General features: G+C 46.3%; 1 protein-coding gene across 1 annotated transcript in view; it reads right to left on the reverse strand.

The window, feature by feature from the left end:
• Positions 1 to 16,053, reverse strand: part of CHRD (chordin) — a 95,092-nt gene that overhangs the window by 41,606 nt on the left and 37,433 nt on the right. The window contains exons 14-17 of the mRNA XM_030216181.1: positions 12,049 to 12,290; positions 10,040 to 10,153; positions 5,966 to 6,178; positions 4,432 to 4,525 (exon numbers count right to left, since the gene is read on the reverse strand). Coding sequence (XP_030072041.1) covers positions 4,432 to 4,525; positions 5,966 to 6,178; positions 10,040 to 10,153; positions 12,049 to 12,290 — 663 coding nt within the window. The remainder of the gene's footprint in view (positions 1 to 4,431; positions 4,526 to 5,965; positions 6,179 to 10,039; positions 10,154 to 12,048; positions 12,291 to 16,053) is intronic.

A 16,053-nucleotide genomic window follows, 5' to 3' on the forward strand; every position in this document is an offset into this window, starting at 1 on the left:
CCTATGTATACCCAAATGGAAGAGAAATGGGCTCAAGAAGAAGGTGCAGTAAGGAGACCTGATGGCTGGTTACATCTCCCTGATACCAGAGTTCTGGTGCCACGCCACCTAGCTTGGCCTGTAGTGTCTCAAGCTCATGACCTATCACACTTAGGGAAAACAGCACTAGCCCGCCTACTCAATCGAGTAGTGGTGCTGGAAGGATTGGATAGTCTGGTTGCCACTGCCTCTGCCCGATGTACTCTCTGTGCCCAGAATAATGCTCGTCAGGGACCCCGTATTCCACCAGGAGTTCAGTTTAGAGGACTAACACCCTTTGAGTCCCTAGTTATAGACTTCACAGAAATGCCCAGGAGTGGTAGGTTCCGATACCTCTTAGTCATGGTCTGTACCTTTTCTGGGTGGGTGGAAGCATATCCTACAGTCACTGAGAAAGCCACAGAAGTAGCTCGAGCCCTCCTTAGGGATGTCATCCCCAGGTATGGACTGCCTCTTGCCATAGGTTCAGATAATGGTCCCGCCTTTGTTGAAGCTACACTTCAGGCCCTGTCCCGCGCTTTGCGCATTACCTGGAAATTGCATTGTGCCTATCGTCCCCAGAGTTCAGGGCAGGTTGAGCGGGCAAACAGAACCTTGAAAAATAGCCTAGCAAAGATTTGTCAGGAAACCCAATTGAAATGGCCACAGGCACTGCCACTAGCCCTTTTCCGTCTCCGATGCACTCCAACTAAAGGAACAGCCCTCTCTCCCTTTGAAATTGTGTATGGGAAGCCCCCAGCCATTTTACAGGGAATTAAGGGAGACATAGGGATTTTAGGGTCTGCCCAGGTGCAGGAGCAGGTAGCCCTCCTGGGTAAGATAATTTCTGAGCTTCAGTCTTATGTGAGAGAAATAAACCCTGTCCCCTTCCAGGCTCAGGTACATTCCTTCCTGCCAGGGGATAGAGTTTGGGTGAAAGACTGGAGGCTCCAGCCTTTGGGGCCCCGATGGAAAGGACCTTTTACTGTTTTGCTTTCTACCCCTGCAGCTGTGAAGGTCGCAGGGATAACTCCATGGGTCCATTGGTCTCGAATTAAGTCTGCTGACCAGACTGAGCCCAGCACGGATCAGACGGAGCCTAAACAGTGGAGAGCAGAAAGTGATCCAGCGGAGCCATTGAAGTTGCGCCTGACCCGAACCAAAGAATCTACTAGCTGAAAAGAAGGGTCAACTGCATACTGCAGGAGCGGCTGAACTTCGGCTTCATACTGAGACTCTTTCTTGCCTGATTCTGGCTTTCTTGGAATTTGAAAGCTTGATCCTTGTCAGTTGAGGGTCTATCCCAACTGGTATAAGAACTCAAAGACTGAGAACATTATATGAGAGTAATCTGTGATTAGCACAGACTGTTGAAATATTACTGCTTAATTAGTTTGCTGTATTTGTTTTAGATTAGGAAGAAAGAAAATGTTATTCCTAGTTAGGACCACTATAATCTCCAGAGTCTGAGTTGTGAGACTTATCTCTGCATAAGCTGATTTTAGTCTCAAAGGGGGGAATGAGGCAGTGAGCAAAAGAAATTGAATAATTCTGAGAAATCATATGAAGGGTTAATTTTGTTTAAAGGTGCTCAGATATTATTTTAAATTCTCAGTTCTGCTAGCAAGTGAAGGAATGTTATCTGGTTTAAGTTATTTACATTTGCTGGGCTGGGTTAGAAAGGTCAGACACAGGAATTTCTTTCAACCTTGTGAGGGATGGATTGCTAAGCAAACACATGTATTCTATTATGAGCCGGTATATAGCAGGCTGTTTGTTTAGGATTAGTTTAAAATGCTTAGAAGAAATACTGTTTAGAGAGAGGCAATAGATTAGTATTTACAAGTTTTTGATATTTAGAATATGTTTACTCTGTGTAGTTAAATGTAGAATGTCTGTTAAATTCTGTATTACTCTTTGTCTGCTGTTTAAGACTGCAGTTGAGGAGATCAACATGTGGTTAGACTTATCTGCAGTTCTGGCTGGTTTAATATATAAGCTGATAGGTGAACGAGGTCAGGGCTAGTTAGCTCTCGTCTCCTTGATTAATTATAAGCTAAGTGTAGGACTGGGTCAGTTTGAGGAATACCAAACCTATGTAACTGATATTTCAAAAGTAATGATTGGTTGAGGCAAGGTAACCAATCTATTCCTTAAACCAATTGGGAGTAAAGGGGGCTAGGCTAGGGGGAGGGCTTAGGACCCTATTTAAGTAGGAGCAGAAGCAGTTTACGTCAGAAGGAGCTCAGAAGAAAGGAAGAAAGCTGGAAGACAACAGGAGAGACAGCATAAGAAGAGAAGCAGCTGAGACAAAGACACAGAGAGCTGAGAGAAAGACACAGAGAGCTAAGAGAGGAGAAGAGAGCTAGAACTGATGTCCTGCTTTGTTTGCTGGCAAATAAAGAAGATTTCTCTCTCATTCTGGTGTGTGCTGTCTGACTCCTGAAGCATCACAAATTCCTATCCCAATTCCTGCAACAAAAGGACTGTTGAGTCTAAAGAAAGAAAGGACTGGGTGTCCAAGGAAGGAAGGACTGGGTGTCCAAAGAAGAAGTAGGGCTGTGTGTCCCAATACTGAGAAGCAGGCTGCAAAGCCTGGGATTAGAAGTCCCCAAAGTATTGAGGTTAGTGCTGAGCCCAGGAATCTGTGTGGGGAGGCTCAGTGTGAAGATATGTAAATGTATAAAGTATTTAAGCTAGAAGAACTGTGCCCAGGGGCTGGAATAAAGGATTGCCTGAATATGCTGTTGGTAAGACCTGTTTAATTTTGCCTCTGGAGAACCAGGTCACCCTGAGCGTGAAAGGATAACAGGCTAATCTGCATACAATTTGCATACTGAGAACCAGCTCACCCTGAGTGAGAAAGGGGGCCAGGAGCTTGAGGTTGGATTGCTCAGGATGCTGGGAAGAGACTGTTTGGAGTCCTGTTCAGAGGCTAGTGAGGCCTGCTGGAGAGTGGGAGCAGAAACCTCATCTTCACATATTACATAAGTACATAAGTAGTGCCATACTGGGAAAGACCAAAGGTCCATCTAGCCCAGCATCCTGTCACCGACAGTGGCCAATCCAGGTCAAGAGCACCTGGCAAGCTCCCCAAACGTAAAAACATTCCAGACAAGTTATACCTAAAAATGAGGAATTTTTCCAGTCCATTTAATAGCGGTCTATGGACTTGTCCTTTAGGAATCTATCTAACCCCTTTTTAAACTCCGTCAAGCTAACCGCCCGTACCACGTTCTCCGGCAATGAATTCCAGAGTCTAATTACACGTTGGGTGCAGAAAAATTTTCTCCGATTCGTTTTAAATTTACCACACTGTAGCTTCAACTCATGCCCTCTAGTCCTAGTATTTTTGGATAGCGTGAACAGTCGCTTCACATCCACCCGATCCATTCCACTCATTATTTTATACACTTCTATCATATCTCCCCTCAGCCGTCTCTTCTCCAAGCTGAAAAGCCCTAGCCTTCTCAGCCTCTCTTCATAGGAAAGTCGTCCCATCCCCACTATCATTTTCGTCGCCCTTCGCTGTACCTTTTCCAATTCTACTATATCTTTTTTGAGATACGGAGACCAGTACTGAACACAATACTCCAGGTGCAGTCGCACCATGGAGCGATACAACGGGATTATAACATCCGCACACCTGGACTCCATACCCTTCTTAATAACACCCAACATTCTATTCGCTTTCCTAGCCGCAGCAGCACACTGAGCAGAAGGTTTCAGCGTATCATCGACGACGACACCCAGATCCCTTTCTTGATCCGTAACTCCTAACGCGGATGATGAATTATGATTTTGAGTTGTGTTTAATGTTGCTTTTAGATAGAAAGTATTTTGTTTTTATACTATGTTTCAGTTTTATCCTTTGTTGCAGCCCACGCTCAGGCCATGCCAATGTGTACTGGCCACTGGGACTTATTTGGATCTAATGAATGTATGGCAGGACCTGCACAATGAAAAACAGGCGCTCTCACCACCTCCGAGTCCCCACTCTCTCCACTGTGATTCAGATTCCCCTTCCCTCCCACCTCCATAGAAAGGAAACCCCTAATGAAGCCCCCACCATCTCCCCCCCTTCCAGAAGCCGTGGCAGTCATTTAGAGGCTGGAACTGTGATGGGTACAAGTGAGTGAACATCGGTCCTGCCCAGAGAACCCCCTAGACCACCAGGGACATATCATTGGGGGCTTCAGTCTTTGGGAGAGAGGGAGGGGCAACAGAAACCACTGATTCCCCCGCCCAGAAGTGCCCAGAAGTTAACCAGGTACTGGACATGTTTAGACTAGTTCCAGTTAGATGGCACAGACACTTGACTCCCCCCCCACCACCAGGTGCCAGTTACCTTCAACACTGACTCCCCCCCCCCCCCCCCCCCCCCCCCCACCACCACCACCAGGTGCCAGTTACCTTCACAGACAGGACAGCAGTGATCATCAAGGTAGACAGGGAAGGAGCAGTTCAAGGGCTGGCAGATAACCGGGTCACAAATCACAGTTCGTTTCTGTGAAAGAAGAAGAAAATTCTCCATCCATGGAACAAGCTCTCTTCTGACTTTTCTTAATCTCTCTGGGTTTATATTCAGTAATTAAAATTCACTTGCTAGATCTGCTTCTAAACACTGCTGAGCTGCATTTTCTGAAGTCTTCACTGCTAATGATGAACTAGATGAAACAGAAAGGGCGGGAAAGACACCATCCCAGAGGCCAGTTCCACACAATGGTTGGCTTGGTGGATGCACAATGCAAGGGCTAAGCGCATTTAAATCCATACTAACTGAGAACATTTACATCCGTGCTAATGCATCTATTAAATGTTCAGCACAGATGCAGAGACGTGTGCAGAACATCACGTGGCTCAGCTCAACACCACGGCTTTAATGCCGAGTCTAAAGAGGCGTAAAAGATTTGTTTGATCTTCTGCAGCCAGTTTAGTGGGAATTTCACGCCTGTTTTAAAAAAAATATTTACTATGTGCATGTAAAACCTGCAACTTTTCTGAGTTTCATAAAAAGCACAGGTAAAAAAACCCCCCACAAAAAACAAACAGAAAGAAAGAATCTAAGGGGAGTGTCCTGGAAAATAAAGAAAACAAGCTGAGAATCGCATGCACAGGTAAAAACAAATGGAAAGAGAGAGAATTGAGGGGGAGAGTGCTGGAAAATAGAGGAAACGTGCGGAGAATCGCATGTACAGGTCTGAGCACTAAAAACAGTGGGCCGGAAATTAAGCCAGAAGCACAGTATTTTGCTAACCACTGCCAGCTGGATATTCAGTGCCAGCTAAATGAGATACTTAGGACTAATTAATTCCAACCCCTATATCGCATACATCTGCACATATGGTGGAATGATATTTTACTCATAAATATTGGCATTGCACATATTTCGGCACCTGTGAAAGGTGTGTGATTGCAGCTCTGTTCACCGATTTGTGCATAAGATGTAGCTGTGTCTGATGCAGATGCAGACCTGTGTGTGCACTCATCCAGTGCAGACCTGTGTGCATTTATCCAGTCGACCCTCTCATGTCAGTCCACCTGTTATGAACTGAAACTATGTACTATTTGGTTAGTTAAATGAATTTGGAAACAAAACATCAGCTCATGGGTCTAAGCCAAGGTTTCTGTATCAAACCCCCAGTGAGGGCCAGAGAGGGAAGGTGAGCGAGACAGACAGTGGGGAAGGAGAAAGGAGAGGGGATAAACACTCTTCGTAAATGAGAAGGAAGGAGAAGAGGGTGCGCAGCACGGAGAAGGATTATATGTGATAAAAGGGAGGGACAGGCACAACACTTGGAAAGACTGAGGGTCAGAATCACCACAAATGCACCACAACTTTCCAGCAGGAATTGATCCCTCAGGGCCTCCCCAACACCATAGCTCACAAGGGGCCCAGTCCACTTATTTCTCTTACCAGTACTGCCCAGTCAGAACCAGCATTTACCTGGCAACTGCAGACAGAGCATTTCTTATCATAGTTAGGGGCCCAGCTGGTACCATGAGGTCTAAGCTGGCCCTCGAAGAAACACGAATTGTGAGTTTTCTTCACTTCCTCAGGGTCCGTCGGCTTCCCTTCCTCGAAGAGCTTGTGCTCATGCTCCGTGTGGTGAGGAGCCACCAGTAGTGCAGCCGATTCACATCTGTTGGGAAGAAGCACCTGGAATGGAAAGATAAGAACTGGAGACAGGGCCACAGCACAGGAGACAGGGAAGTGGCTTCCTGGACTACTGTATAAAGTAGGGAGGTTGCCCCTCTTGCAGACTAGCACCCGGGAGGGGGGGTCACTCCCAGAGCAGCAAAAATCTCCCCTCTCACAAGGCAGCACAGGGGGGGTATCATTAGAGACAGCCCTGTAGCAGAAGAGGGACCAGTGACAGACAGGGAAATGGACTCCCCGAACCAGTCTCTAAAATAGGGATGTTGCCTTGGGGGGGGGAGGGGGGGTTGGAGGTGGGTGTCTCTTCCACAGCAGTAAAACTGTCTCCTATCACAGCGCAGAACTGGGGGCGGGGGATTGGATTTAATTAGTTATATTCACATTCATTCTGAAGAAGAATTAGAACTCAGGTTGGGGATGTGAACAATATTAAACTGTTAACCAATGTGTGAATTGTAGTGTTTAGTCTCGTTCAGTGTTAGCTGCCAGAACCAGATGGAGTGAGTTGGGCCAAAGTTGGCTTCACTGCCTCCTCTTGGCTTCCTGCTGCTCCCAGATAGAGAGTTGCACGGGGACAGAAATCTTACCCATCCCCACCCGTCCCTGCTAGAATCTCACCCATTCCCACCCGACCCCACTGGAATCTTACCCATCCCAACCCGTCCCCACAAGAATTTAATGGTACATAAAAGAAAATTCTGGTCAGCTCCCTCAGCCTCTCTCTGGATTTGAGCCACATCACTGTAGGCAAGGAAGGAATGGAAGCTGAAACTTAGAACACTCTGGTGTGCACATGTAAGATTTGTCTCTGATTTCTGGCACTGTGTGCTGAGAGATCACCACATGCACGTGCCAGTAGGTCAGGTGGCATCCGATGCTCTTGCCTGTGTCAGAGCTGAGGTCTGCGCATCAGCCCGGGAGCAAAGAGGATTAATTGTAACATAGTAAGTGACAGCAAATAAAGACCTGAATGGTCCATCCAGTCTGCCCAATAGTCACACTCATTATCAATTCATGATTAAATCAACGAGTGTGATATTATATACTTTCTTTCGAGTTTCTGGAACATAGACCATAGAAGTCTATCTGGCCCTATACTTATATTTCAACTGCTGGAGTTCTCGTTGAAGCCCACTCCAGTCTATTCGTCTTCTCATTTGTGGGATACAGACCGTAAAAATCTGTCCAGCACTGTCCTTATGTTCCAGCCACTGAAGTTGCTGTGTAAGCCAGTGGCGTAGCTACGTGGGGCCTGAGGGGGCCGGGGCCCCCGCAGATTCACCCCAGGACCCCCCTCCCGGCGAACCCGCCCCCGCCGCCGCCTACCTTTACTTTTGCTGGCGGGGGATCCCACTCCCCGCTAGCCGACGTCTTCTCAGTCCTTCCTGCACTTCAATTTGTTTGCTGACGTCCTGCACGTAATTATACGTGCAGGACGTCAGACTCAGAGAACAGTTCTGTTCTCTGAGTCTGACGTCCTGCACGTACAACGTGCAGGACGTCAGCAAACAAATTGAAGAGCGGGAAGCGACTAAGAAGAAGACGTCGGCTGGCGGGGAGTGGGATCCCCCGCCAGCAACAGTAAAGGTAGGCTGCAGCGGCGGCGGGTTCGCGGCGGGAGGGGGGGCGGCAATGTCGGCGGTGGGGGGGGCGGCGCCGGGGGGGAGGGCTAAAATGTGCCCCCTCCCCCCGGGCTCGGACCCCTCTCCCACGGAAGGCTGGCTACGCCCCTGGTGTAAGCCCTTTGTAGCCCATCCTAAACCAGACTGCCATATATTAGACACAGACCATACAAGTCTGCCCGGTATCGGCCCTAGTTAATCAGAACCAGAGTCACCATCTAAGCGTCACTTGACACATCCACACACATGCAGCCATTTAAGGTTAGGATTTTTATAACTTCCATTATAAGCCTTTTTGAATTCCATCATCATTTGTGTCTCTACCACCTCCTTAACAGAAGACTTTCCACAGTTGTGCTGTTAAAGCAAGGAGGAAGAGGAGGAGACAGCACTCAAGGTACTCGGTAGATGAGAGGCTGATGCAGTGCAGCTTACACAGGAACCCTGCAGAACTGCTTCCGTCCCCACGGGAACCCTGCAGGACCTGCTTCCGTCCCCGCGGGAACCCCACAGCACTGCTTCCGTCCCCGCGGGATTCCCGCGAACCCCGTTCCCGTGCAGCTCTCTACTCCCAGAGTAGGTGATGTGGGCCTGCAAGTCACTGATTAGCCTCCCTCAACACTGATATGACTTAACTTTTGAAACAGCAGCCAGTATTCAGTGATCTAAGAGAGAAGCTACAGGAAATGTATGAAAATCCAAACTGAGAGTGAGAGGTTAATATTTAAAAGCATTCTCAAAAGGCAGGATTGAATATGGTCAGAGAGAGAGAGCAGATATTCCTTTAGGATTCAGCTCACACCTTTACAGACCTGTTACTTTCGGGGATAGCAGGCATTTTGTCATCCGCAGGGGCTGATGCAGTAAGTCATGTGCTACTGCTCAGTCCAAACTTCCTAACACAAGCGTAACACAAAAATGTTGCTCACCAATGCGGTAACCAAATAGTATGGAAACATACTGAGTGCAGTAAAGGGAGAGCGCAAGGGACTGCACTAGCAGGAGACACTGGCATCTGGAGTGGCATGCACACATACCTGCACATATGCTGACATGTATGAGCAGAGCAGCACATATGCAGTTCTCAACAGTGCCCCCCCCCCCCCCCCACAATTCTGTCATTTCTTTTACCCAGCGCTCTTTATGGAAACCAAAAAAAAAAAAAACTTGTGGGTCTTATATGATCACAGTAAAGAGTAGTCTCAGTGTGATTTGTCAGGATCACAGGGAGTCTTAGTGTGGTTTGCCCGGGATAACAGGGGTCTCAGTGTGATCTGCTCAGGATCACAGGGAGTCTCAGTGTGGTTTGCCCAGGATCACAAGGAGTCTGTGTGGTTTGTCCAGGATCACAAAGAGTCTGTGTGGTTTGCTCAGGATCACAGGGAGTCTCAGTGTGGTTTGCCCAGGATCACAGGGAGTCTGTGTGGTTTGCTCAGGATCACAGGGAGTCTCAGTGTGGTTTGCCCAGGATCACAGGGAGTCTGTGTGGTTTGCTCAGGATCACAGGGAGTCTCAGTGTGGTTTGCCCAGGATAACAAAGAGTCTCAGTGTGGTTTGCCCAGGATCACAAGGAGTCTGTGTGGTTTGTCCAGGATCACAAAGAGTCTGTGTGGTTTGCTCAGGATCACAGGGAGTCTCAGTGTGGTTTGCCCAGGATCACAAGGAGTCTGTGTGGTTTGTCCAGGATCACAAAGAGTCTGTGTGGTTTGCTCAGGATCACAGGGAGTCTCAGTGTGGTTTGCCCAGGATCACAAGGAGTCTGTGTGGTTTGCTCAGGATCACAGGGAGTCTCAGTGTGGTTTGCCCAGGATAACAAAGAGTCTCAGTGTGGTTTGCCCAGGATCACAAGGAGTCTGTGTGGTTTGTCCAGGATCACAAAGAGTCTCAGTGTGGTTCGCTAGGATCACAGTCTCAGTGCGATTTGAATCCCAGCTTTCCTAGTTCTTAGCTCACTTCCTAAACACTAGGCTACTCTTCCACTCTTGATATATTAATCCCAGAAGTCTCTTCTAGGTGTATGGTGCAGGCAGATGAAAAACATGGGGTGGAAGCTGGGAATGGAAGAAGGGGCATAGGTAGAAGAAGCTATTTAAACTGAATCATTATTTCCTTTCACTGGGGAGTTGTCAGTGTCCGCCTCCTCCTCTAGTGAGATTCTCAATGTTGACCGTCTTTGCTCAATGTTCACCCTGCATCATATCCCACCCTATGGCAGTTGTAACCCAGGCTCCATACTCACCCTGCCCCGGATCTCGCCCTGGGGGTGTGCTTTGGTACTGACTTGAATGAAGGCTGTGCCCTTGTTAAGGTGCTGAAGTAACTCAGAACTAAGGTCCTTCAAGATGCCTTGTGCCTGCAAGATAAGAGAGAGAATGTAAGCATGCTGGAAGAAAAGACCCAGGGCAGCGCTAAGAAAGGGACTGAGAGATGGGCTGTGGATGAAGAAGAGTCTGGGATCCTGTAAGGTCATTCATCTACTCAAGAAATTAAACAAAGATATGTGGATAAAAAGTGAGATCCTGCGAGCGGATGGGATATAACCATCCAATGAGCAGCATAAGATGGATCAACTCTTCTCTGCCTCCATTGGCTTAGTTTGTACCTAAGCCAATGGAGGCATATGGTGCCTAAGCCCCCCAGTATTCTTTCCTGTAAATCTGTACATTTGGAGCTAAACGTTCTACGCTTCAGAGCTGCAGGGAAACAGGAAGGAGGTGGGGACTTGGGGAAAATACACTGCTTATTTCTAGGATAAGCAGTATAAAATGTATTGTACTGTTTTCGGATCTTGCCAGGTACTTGTAACCTGGATTGGTCACTATTGGAAACAGGATGCTGGGTTTGATGGACCTTTGGTCTGTCCCAGTATGGCAACACTTATGTATTTATGTCTGGCAGTGTCTGTCCAATGAACTACAGGGGAAGGAGGGGATTGGTGTAGTCCAAGGAGGTTTAATAACAGGAGAGGGAATGTCACAAAGCAGTCCACCCAAGGAGATTTTAATTCTCCCCAATCTGCCATCTTGGTATACCCAAAACAATGAAATTGATATGGTAACAAGTTCTGCCTACTGGCTTCAGCCCACATAATGGGCCAGATAGGCTCATGCCATCTCCTGTTATCAAACCTCCTTGATGTACTACTACTACTATTTAGCATTTCTATAGTGCTACAAGGCGTACGCAGCGCTGCACAAACATAGAAGAAAGACAGTCCCTGCTCAAAGAGCTATGTAATAAAAGTGAGCCAAGTATAGGACAATCAAGCCATTGTGACATCACTGATGAGGTTGGCTCTTATTGGTGGCCTGAGGCATTATGACATCACAATATCACCTCTGATTACAAGAGACTACTACTACTACTATTTAGCATTTCTATAGCACTACAAGGCATACGCAGCGCTGTACACCATACACAAAAAGACAGTCCCTGCTCAAAGAGCTTACAATCTAATAGACAAAAAATAAAGTAAGCAAATCAAATCAATTAATGTGTACAGGAAGGAGGAGAGGAGAGTAGCCTGTTGGCAGGCTCTGTCTAGCCAATGCCCTGCAAGAGGAGGTGGGAGTTGCTATAGTCCATTGGCTGGCTGTGTCTGTCCAGTGAACTGCAGGGGAAGGTGGGAGTTGCTGTAGTCTATTGGCTGTCTCTGTCTGTCCAATGAACTGCAGAGGAAGGAAGGGATTGGTGTAGCCCAAGGAGATTTAATGACAAGAGCCAGCATGATGTCACAAGGCTGAAGCTAGTCTCCACCCACTCCACCCAAGGAGGTTTTCATTCTCCCTAATGCAACTTCCACCATCTTAAAAACTGAATATAAAACATGTGAAATTTCAAACATTAATGGGGATGAGGTTTTTTATGCTGATGATTGATGCAGCAGGGTCATTTATTAATAATGGAATGAAATATACCCTGCACTGAGGCTTTTTCCTCTCCCATTTGTTTTGTGTGAGAATTTTGATGCAGAATTATAAGTCTTACTAACATAAGTAGCAGAACATGATATTAGTGAAGTGGTTTTTTATATATTGTTTACAACTATACTCCTCTGTATGTGTCCTTAATAGAATTAAGTGTTTCACTTTCAGAACCTCTCTTGCATTTCCTCCATCACCTCCTTGTGTTTTACTTCTGGAAAATCTATTCATTACTAGTTTCTGTGTGTGTGAGAAAACACCTTTTTCTATGGTATCTCTCATCCCTTCTCCCATTTAAATTCTTCTTGAAGAAAGAGTCTCTTACTTCTGAGCCGTAGAAACCCTTCAGAAGTCTCTTGTGCTCTTGGCTGCTTCCATCAAACTCTCCGATCTCTGCGAACCCATGGAGATGAGCCTGCAGTGTTCCATCCTCAGCTTTCCCGAGCCCTCCAACCACAATCTCATAGTGCAGGTGGCAGTGCTCATCAAGGGACACCCAGGCATGCCCTGCAGAGCTCGTCCGAACTGGGGGATACACAAACTGTCCAGCCAGGAGGACTGGAAAATCTAAACAGACCAAGAGAGAGAAGGGGGGGGGGGGGGGGGGGGGAAATGTGGTGAGAAAACAAAGTAAGCAGGGGCTCCTTCCATAGTCTTGCTCCTCCTATAGTCTAATGGCCCCTTCCTTGCTCTTCTCCCCACGACTACTCTGCTACTCCAGGTCTATGAGTCTCATATGGGCCTTTCTTTTCTCTTCCCCCATATGGTCTCTCTCTTTCTGGGCCTCCCATAGCTCTTTCTCCACATGCTCCTTTTTCAGCTTTTTCTTACTACAGTCAGTTCCAAACGTAGTTGCTACCATGGAAAATGTCTTTGGTCTACATTTGGACTTTCTAACCCCCCCACACTTTGAATGGGATGTGTTGGCATTGCCGTGCAGCTTAGTAAACTGTGTGTGGGGGATCAGTGAATTGAAGTAAAAGTGGCCTAGACAAAGTTAGCATTATATTACCAAGTTACTGTCTTTTTCAGCTACTTATTTCTACTCTGGCCTGGGACGCTGTCAGGCAAGCACAGAAAACTACTTGTTTTTATAGATCTTTCTTATCTGTTAGCCCAGCTAGTGAGCTGCAGGGTAGTAGCAAAGGTGGTTTTATATACTTTTATGATTTTTCATTGGCTCTGGCCACCATCTCCCCTAAACACAAAGGGGTCAATATTCAGCCGTCAGCAGTGAGAATTTGTGCTTTCTGCCGATGGCGTTATTCCCGGATACTCAAAGTCGGGACTTGCGTGGGCTCCGGATTTGAATATCCGGTTATTTTATAGCTGATTAAAACATATAGTCGCTTAATGTGACAGAGTCAGCCAAGGGAAGGCTTGCCTCAACAATTTGCTTCATTTGTTTGAAGGTGTAAATAAACATGTGGATCAAGGTGAGCAGGTTGTTGTAACGTATCTTTGATTTTCAGAAAGCTTTTGACAAAGTTCCTCATGAGAGACTCCTGAGAAAGTTAAAAAGTCATGGGGTAAGAGGCAATGTTCTCGTGCCGATTAGGAATTGGTTATTGGACAGAAAACAGAGGGTAGGGTTAAATGGTCATTTCTCTCAATGGAGGAGGGTGAACAGTGGAGTGCCGCAGGGATCAGTACTGGGACCAGTGTAATTTAACATGTTTTTAAATGATATGGAAATTGGAATGATGAATAAAGTGATTAAATTTGTAGATGACACAAAACTATTCAAGGCTGTTAAAACACATGTGGACTGTGAAATATTGCAGGAAGACCTTAGGAAATTGGAAGGCTGGGCATCCAAATGGCAGATGACATTTAATGTAGACAAATGCAAAGTGATACACATTGGGAAGAATAATCTGAATCATAGTTACCTGATGCTAGGGTCCACCTTGGGGGGTCAGCACTCAAGAAAAAGATCTAGGTGTCTTCATAGATAATACGCTGAAATCTTCTGCTCAGTGTGCAGTGGCAGCCAAAGAAGCAAACATGATACTAGGAATTATTAGGAAAGGGTTGGTGAATAAGACCGAAAATACTATAATGCCTTTGTATCACTCCATGGTGCGTCCGCACCTTGAGTATTACGTTCAGTTCTGGTCTCTGTATCACAAAAAAAATATATAGCGGAATTAGAAAAGGTTCAAAGAAGAGCGATCAAAATTATAAAGAGGATGGAATTCCTGTCTTATATGAGGAAAGGCTAAAGAGTTTAGGGCTCTTCAGCTTGGAAAAGAGAAGGATGAGGGGAGATATGACTGAGGTCTACAAACTCCTGAGTGGTGTAGAATGGATAAAAGTGAATTGATTTTCTACTCTTTCAAAAAGTAAAAAGACCAGGGGGGGGGGGGGGGGGCACTCAATGAAGCTATATGGAAATACTTTGAAAACAAAATAGGAGGAAATATTTTTTTCACTCAATGAATAGTTTAGTTTATTTGTTTGCTCAACACCTTTTTCAGTAGTAGCTTGAGGTGAGTTACATTTGGGTACACTGGGTATTTCTCTGTCCCTGGAGGGCTCACAATCTAATTTTGTACCTGAGGCAATGGAGGGTTAAGTGATTTGCCCAAGATCACAAGGTGCAGCAGTGGGATTTGAACCAGCCTCCTCTGGATGTCAAGACTAGTGCTTTAACCACTAGGTTACTCCTCCACACCAGTTAAGCTCTGGAACTTGTTGCCAGAGGATATGGTAACAGCAGTTTGCGTATCTGGATTTCAAAAGGTTTCCTGGAGGAAAAGTCCACGGTCTGCTATTGAGACAGACATGGGGAACCCACTGCTTTCCCTGGGATTGGTAACAGGAATGTTGCTACTAACTGGGTTTCTGTTTGGCCACTGTTAGAAGTATGATATTGGGTTAAATGGACCATTGGTCTGACCCAATATGGCTATTCTTATTTTCTTATGTGCCACTTAGTATCAGCAGATATTCCTGGACAAGTGATCTAACCTTCCAGGAGCCTCTCCTGCCCAGTTAAATTGCTTTGAATAATCAACCTCCTAAGATATAATGCTACAAAATTCAGGTTCATGCACTTAGGCTACAGAAACTTGAGGGAGTGGTACAGCTTAGGAACTGAAGAAGTTTTGTGCATGAAAGAGAAGCTGGACTTGAATGTGACCATATGTGATGATTTTAAGGTGCCCAACAAGGTAGAAAAGGTGATGGTGAAAGCTAGAAGGATGCTTGTGTAATAGGGGGAGGAATGTCCAGTAGGAAAAAAAGGAGGTGATGATGCCCCTGTCTAAGACTCTAGTGAGACATCATTTAGAATATTGTGTACAATTCTAGTGACTGCACCTTCAAAAAGATAAACAGGATGGAGTCGGTCCAGAAGGCGGCTACTAAAATGGTCATTGGTCTTTGTCAGAAAGTGTATTGGGACAGACTTAAAGATCTCAATATGTGTTCTTTGGAAGAAAGGTGAGTGGAGGAGTGGCCTATTGGTTAGGGTGGTGGACTTTGGTCCTGGGGAACTGAGGAACTGAGTTTGATTCCCGGCACAGGCAGCTCCTTGTGACTCTGGGCAAGTCACTTAACCCTCCATTGCCTCCCGCATTGAGCCTGCCATGAGTGGGAAATGTGCGGGGTACAAATGTAACAAAAACAAAGAGAGGGGAGATATGAGAGAGAGACATTAAAATACCTTTGTGGCATAAACAAGAATGCGTTGAGCCCAGCTCCATCAACCACAAATTTCTCCCCTGGACACCAGCCATGTTGGTGCTGATGGCGTACCTGCCCCCTCTTTCTCTCTTCTACATCTGTTCCCTATCTTATTTAACTTCATTTTTGCCGGCAGGGTATGTGGCATTTGCCAGTGCTCGGCAACAAGGGGGGGGGGGGGTGGTTTGGCTGTGGTTTGTTTGCAGACCATGGGTTCTGCATGGATTCCCTGCCCGTTTTTTTGTGTATTGGTGATTTGGCTGCTCTTTCCATTTTTCTTTTACGCAGCTTTGTTATTGTCTGCCCTTGATCTCTTCTGTCAATTGGGATGCACTGCTGTCACTGTTGCTTACTGATGTCAGAGTGCGTGTGGATGCAGGCAGGGTTGCATTGGCAAGTACATTGGACATGGCATCTGCATTTGATGTACTGGATCAGGTAGGTTATTTACTTTGGTACTGAGGGGCCAAGGATGATTGAACCGGATTGCTTCATTTTTTCTGGGATGCATTTGGGCCTTCAGCTGGCTCATGTACACACCACGTGGAAGCCTGCAGGACTGCTGAGAGCTGCTGTTAAGATTAAACGGATGGGTCTTGTGAACGGTTACTCTTCTATTAAGATTTGGCGTTCTTTTGTG

The sequence above is a fragment of the Microcaecilia unicolor genome, chromosome 10 (assembly GCF_901765095.1).
Source record: "Microcaecilia unicolor chromosome 10, aMicUni1.1, whole genome shotgun sequence".
Taxonomy (NCBI): Eukaryota; Metazoa; Chordata; class Amphibia; order Gymnophiona; family Siphonopidae; genus Microcaecilia; species Microcaecilia unicolor.